Here is a 6,767-nt window from a genome sequence, read left to right as displayed (position 1 = left end):
ATCGCTATGCTATGATTAACAACGGATTCAGCTAATTTGGAAATTAGTTGTAGAAACGGAGAATATTGTTTATGTTGCCCGTATATATATACGCAACACACACACACACAAACATTGCCATTATGTGTCTTTTACGCATACATGCTCGCGTGTGTGTATGCGTGACTGAAGCCATTCACACATACAAACATACATAACAACACCTGTCTGTCTGTTATTGCCAGTAAAAAGACGAAATTATAAAAATCTCTCTCTCTCCCTCTCCTTCTCCCTCCCTCTATTTACACCGTCGCTAGGAGAGAACTTAACTCATGTTTGCTTTGTAAACAATGGTAGCTTTCGCCATCTTAAAAATTTAGAAGTTATGGCTCAAAATTATTTACCGCTATTCGCGGATGTCTCGGGAGAAATTTGACGAAAATACTGCCGGGGTCATGACGAATGACCCCCTAAAATTTGAGCGGCATGCGTGTTAATTTTTAGATGTGCATAAATTACAAAACGTACACACACACATCTTGCCTTATATATACAGATATATATATATGTATATATGTATGTCCATATATATATTATATATATATATATATAATATATGTACATATATGTGCGTGTCTGTGTGTGTGTTATGAGTGTATGTGTGTACGTGCGTGTGTTTGTGTGTCTGTATTTGTCCCCAACATCGCTTGAAAACCGCTGCTGGTGTGTTTACGTCCCCGTAAACTAGCGTTTCAGCAAAAGAAACTAATAAAATAAGTACAAGGCTTACTGGGGTCGATTTGCTCGACTAACGACAGTGCTCCACCATGGCCACAGTCACATGACTGAAACAAATGAAAGAATAAAAGAATAAATGTAACTATGAACATACACACGCGAACACACACATACACACACATTTTGCTGCTCTATGTGTTTATTTATTGAGTTATTCATCCTATATGCGTGTGTTTGTGTGTGTGTGTATAAATATATTTATATGTACACATGTATGTGTGTATACGCGTGTGTGTATATACAATAGAAATCTGCATTAACTACTCCCCACCCCAATCATTCCACCTGTTTAATTAATTTCATTCCTTCTCTTCTCTTTTTCTGTGAATTTTTCTTTTAATTCTTCACCACCCGACTCCCCTTTCAGACACCATTTTTAATGTTTTTATTCTTTTCTTTTTCAGGTGAATCCTCGAAATAAAGATGGTCGCACACCGCTGCACTTCGCCTGTTATTGGGGATACTTGCACACTGTCGAAATTTTGTTGGGTCACAATGGCATCGATGCCAATGTCGTGAACAACGATGGAGACACACCACTGCATTGGGCAGTTCGGAGGTAAGTCCCCATTGGATCTGGAATATCCAAATCTGTTTCTTTTATGTTTTCAATAATGTTTGTTTCTTTTTCATTCAGTCATTCATGTCATAATCCCACCATGGGGTCATTGTCTTTCTTCTCTCTTTCGCACTGAAATAACACTGTAATCTACTTTATTAATTAATCATCACCATAATTGTTATTGTTGTTGCCTGACTGGACACTTTACTTCATCTCGTTCTCCATTTCCTCAACGTCACAGGTTCAAATCCTCTCTCTTCTTCCTTTCATCCCATCTATAACTACTTTCTCTCTCTTTCTCTCTTTCTTCCTCACTCTCTCTCCTTTGTAGTTTCCCTATTTATTCCGACCCTGGGCTAAATACAGAATCATCCCCTTACAGTATTTACATTTGTCTCTTTTATGTTCCATGTTCAAATCCTACCAGAATATTTACTATCACTCTGGGGTCAATATAATCTGTACCAGTAATACCCAGGGGTTCCTTTAATAAACTGTCTTCCTTCTTTTCTCCAGTTCTTGTTTCTTATTACTTTTGAAGAAAATAAATTGTGTTATTTTATTTACGACTCTTTACGTTCAGAGTTCAAATCCTGACAATGTCAACTTCTCCTTCCATCTTTGCAAGGTTGATAAAATACAATACCAGTCATGTACTGGGGTTCATATGATTACCTGTAGCCCTTCTTTCCTTCCTAAATTTCATGTTTATATTAGCTGTCAGAATTCTTAGCAGTATTTTTCCTGTCTTTACATTTCTGGGTTTACTCAGGTGTGTATATATCATTGTTCTACTGTGTAGAGTGTGTATTGAATAAATATATGTGTGTGTGAGTATGTGTGTAATAATTGCTGTAATTAAGTTATTGTGACCTAATTACATTTGTTTTCTTTAATGACCTAATAACTATTATCTCAAGCTGTGTGATGTTTGTTTTTTCATGCTTTTCTTTCCTCATCCATTACTTTCAGGCGAGAGTATAAAGTGGTGTGTGCGATGCTGAAGCAGGTTAGTTAATAAATACATATTATATACACTCTCCAGTATTATATTGATCTGTATAATATAAATATTACCAATGTACCAGTAAAATAATGGAAATAGATTTAATCACATGTACTACAAAACCCTTGTGTTTGTGGAGGAATTGTATATTGATCATGTTGATATTAGCGGTGTTGACAGTCCAACTGACCACCACCACTGATAATAATATCTTTAATGGTCAAATGAAACAAGGTCATTATGAGATGAACCAAAATATAACAGATATCATGTATATATATATATATATATATATATATTAATTGTTTTAGACATTTGCCTGCGGCCATGCTGGGGCATCATTGAATTTTTAGCCAAATACATCGATCCCAGTACTTTTTTTTATTTTAAGCATATCACTTATCCTCTCAGCCTCTTTGCTGAACCACTACACACACACGCACACACACACCCACACACACACCCATGCACACATACATAGGCACACACATAGACACATACATAGGCACACACATAGATTTTGTTCAGCCCAAGGCAAGAGTAGAATATACTTTCCTGAGTTTCCATGCAGAGTGATTCAACGTAGAACCGTGTATGGTTGGGAAAAAAGCTCCTTTCACTACAACCATATATGGATGTGTGTCTATCTATTTCTTCTTATCTATCTATCTATCTATCTATCTATCTATCTATATCTATCTATCTATCTATCTATCTATCTATCTATCTATCTATCTATATATCTATCTATCTATCTATATGTCTGTCTGTCTGTCTCTCTCTCTATCTCTCTCTCTCTGTCTATCTATCTATCTATCTATCTATCTGTCTGTCTATCTATCTATCTATCTATCTATCTATCTATATATATCTATCTATCTATCTATCTATCTATCTGTCTGTCTGTCTGTCTGTCTAACTGTCTGTCTGTCTGTCTCTCTATATCTCTTCTTGTCTATGTATGTAAGTATGTATGTATCTATCTATCTATCTGTCTGATAAATTCTTTTACATGTCTGCATTAGTGTATAGGTTATAAATCATACAGTGCCATCGTACAATTTACAAAGTAAAACAGGTATAAATGACAAGCACCTCAGTTCATAGAATATCATGTTTACATCCATTCTTCAATGCAATATACATATACAAGAACAGAATTTTATTTTCAAAATGTTAATGTATGGAAGACAATAATTTACAAACCAGTTTTTTATAGAAGAGAGAAGGAGATTTAGTAAGATATCCTAAAGGAATCAATAAATATACATACATGCATATATACTTATATATATATATATATATATATATACTTATACATTTATATGTATGTATATTAAAAATTGGGGGTGGTTTATGGGATTACTCTGGGTTTCCCATTCATAAAGGTTTTAGCTTTGTACCGTTTCGTAAGACCCTGTTAGCCTAAGACCTCTTCAAAATATGGAAGGGGAAAAGCCTGGGATTTACGTTTTGTGCAAACGATCCTTTTCAGCTCCCTGGCAAGAGATTATCCCAGTGACCATGTGGTTCCTGTTAAATATCTCACCATTGAAGCGTTTCTACATATTCACTGAAACCACGGGTCTCCCATAAATATGAAAGAATTTGACCTCGGATACTCCAGCAATAACATCCCCACGTCATCCAACGAACTATACACCCGTATGCAGCTGGAAAAGCTATTGGACGGGATTAGGCGTATGAGGTGAACGGCTTTTCCACCCTCCATATTTGGAAGAGGTCTTAGGCCACAGGTTTTGGGGTCTAATGATACGCCCTGAAGATAAATCCTTTTTGGACCGGAAACCGGCCTTCCCCAGTTTTAAAATATACACTGCTCTGCATCTTAGAGTGTGCTTCTTCTCCGGATTTATCTTTTCTACAATCAAAACATATATATACATAGATATGTCATTATTCAGTTTATTTCCAGATATTCTATTTTTCACTTTACGTCAACATCCGCTGGACAGCTAAACTATGCACAGTTTCTCTATGTATGTATGTATGTATGTATGTATGTATGTATGTATGTATGTAATGTATGTGTGTGTGTGTGTGTGTGTGTGTGTGTGTATGTGTGTGTGTGTGTGTGTATGTATGTATGTATGTATGTGTGTGTGTGTGTGTGTGTGTGTGTGTGTGTGTGTGTGTGTACGCACGTCTGTCTGTATGTCTGCACACACACACATACACACACACGTTATGATATAATTTTCACTTAGTCTACCTCAGGAATTTCACGGTTTTTTGAGTTTTATTACAAATGGGGGATTGAGAAATGGAGTATTGACCCATTTTGCATCGGACACTTGTGGGTTGGATACTGTATAATTGGATGTGTTGCATCTTCCGGTGCAGATGCATATCATCTGGTGTCTTGTTTTACAGAGGAAACCTCACAAAATATTCTCGGTTTCGCTTGGCATGATGTTGCCAGGAGGTTGTTGGCTATAATGCTATAATCCAAGAACCTACTGACAACAACAACATACCAAGCGACACCGAGAACTTTCCCACCTGCAAGGAATCGATGCAACACGGGTCAAACCAATGGTTGTGATGGATAAATTTTCTCGTGAACTTCATTTTACATATTCCTCATTCAACATATATATTTATATATCCAACAGTAATGTATATAAATCTCTCCCTCTCTCTCTCTCTCTCACTATATATATACATATATATATATATATATATATATATATATATATATATATATATATATATATATATATATATATATATATATTATTTGAGTGTGTCTCTGTGTATGTGTGTGTGCACGCACATTAATTTCATGGTGGTGGACACTAACCACCTCAACAGTTTTATGAACCTCTTATTAATTATAGCAACATCAAAAGTATACTTTAGAAATTTTGATTCTTCTTTACTAGTCTTGATCTGTTAATCATGTGTTCACTCGTGTTCAGCTCCCCTAAAACTTACTATAGTTAGGAAGAAAGGTAGATTAAGCTGAAACAATCTATTTAGGACATCTTTATCCTGTCTAGAACACATTCTCATAGCAACATCTAGAGGATCTTACGAAGGTTGATTTTACGGGCAAACATCAAATGTACATGATCAGTTTGATCATGTATACAGTAGAAGACAATAATGACACATTGATATCCCTCCTGATTTTCATGTAAATTTTCATTTTCTATTTTTACTTCCACAAAGGGTTCTGTTCAGTTGGATATTCAAAACAATCAGAAAAGGACACCATTGCTTGAAGCCGTTTTCCAGGGTCACCTCGGAATGACACACCTGTTAATAGCCCTGGGTGCAGGCATACATAATGTTGATGGTGAAGGTAACAGCTGTTTGCACCTAGCCATGGCAACAGAAGTGTTTAATTCCGAGGATGCACCCTTGGATTTACTAAACGAAGAAGTATTTTTTAAAATTGTTTGTGTATATACATGCGTGTGTGTCTGTGTGTGGTGTGTCTGTGTGTGTGAGTGTGTGTGGTCTGTGTGATTTTGTATATTTGGGAGTCTTCCGTAATCCAGTCTCCCCTTATGACCCGAGTGATATTATGTAACAAACAATATTCCATCTCCTTTCACTCTCAAAGATGTCGTCTCACCACGGTCGAGAGGTGACCCATCTCGGTTGTTGGCCATATAAACACAGCCATCACAATGTGACGGAGAAGTGGCCTATTTAATAGAGGAGATATTATTCTCAATTAACAATGATGCAGGATAGAAGAGATGTCTGAGCTTTATAGTGCTGGTGCCATGGTAAAGACATCCAGTCCATTCTATGAAGAATTCTGAGTGAAACTGCTCTCTATCCTACTTCTTATATACGACATGAATCCACTGCCTTCTTGTGGACATGTCATAACATTGTTCAATGTTAAGACACTAGAGGATAAATGCAATAAAGCATGGTCCTTAGTGAGTTTTCCAGTATTTAAGTTCTGTACTTAGGCACACACACACACAAACACACACACACACACACACACACACACACACACACACACACACACACACTCACACACACACTCACACAGACAAACACACACAAGTAATGATTTTGAGTTTGAGTATATATCTTGTAAAATGCTGTTTAAAGCCCGTTTACTGTATTCGGCTATCTGATGTCATCAACAGTATGGACTTCAATACTACTGGACTTTTTGCTGTCATCTCATAAATGAAGCAGTTTTTTATAATCCTTATATTTCTCAAAATTAAGATAAACAAAGTTCTTTTTTCTCTTAATCTAAAACATATTCTCCTTCATTGTCTACAATGCTCTTCCATCTATCTGGTAGACTTGCAAGTCGCCTCTTCCAAAATTCACTTGTCCGTGATTAAAAATACTCCTCCATTACTCTTCTGACTTGACACTAATTCCTGCTTCCTTTACTTTACCGTAATCATTCAAAGATGC

General features: G+C 36.2%; 1 protein-coding gene across 1 annotated transcript in view; it reads left to right on the top strand.

Moving 5' to 3' along the window:
- Window positions 1-6,527, top strand: part of LOC115230428 (histone-lysine N-methyltransferase EHMT1-like) — a gene marked incomplete at its 5' end in the record, with an annotated part of 14,950 nt that extends 8,423 nt beyond the window's left edge. The window contains 4 exons of the mRNA XM_036499660.1: window positions 1,182-1,336; window positions 2,312-2,348; window positions 5,541-5,753; window positions 6,447-6,527. Coding sequence (XP_036355553.1) covers window positions 1,182-1,336; window positions 2,312-2,348; window positions 5,541-5,753; window positions 6,447-6,527 — 486 coding nt within the window. The remainder of the gene's footprint in view (window positions 1-1,181; window positions 1,337-2,311; window positions 2,349-5,540; window positions 5,754-6,446) is intronic.
- Window positions 6,528-6,767: the final 240 nt, after the last annotated feature.

Source organism: Octopus sinensis, unplaced genomic scaffold (genome assembly GCF_006345805.1).
Source record: "Octopus sinensis unplaced genomic scaffold, ASM634580v1 Contig15544, whole genome shotgun sequence".
Classification (NCBI taxonomy): Eukaryota; Metazoa; Mollusca; class Cephalopoda; order Octopoda; family Octopodidae; genus Octopus; species Octopus sinensis.
Note: the sequence above shows the minus strand (reverse complement) of the source record. Positions and strands in the feature narration are given on the sequence as shown.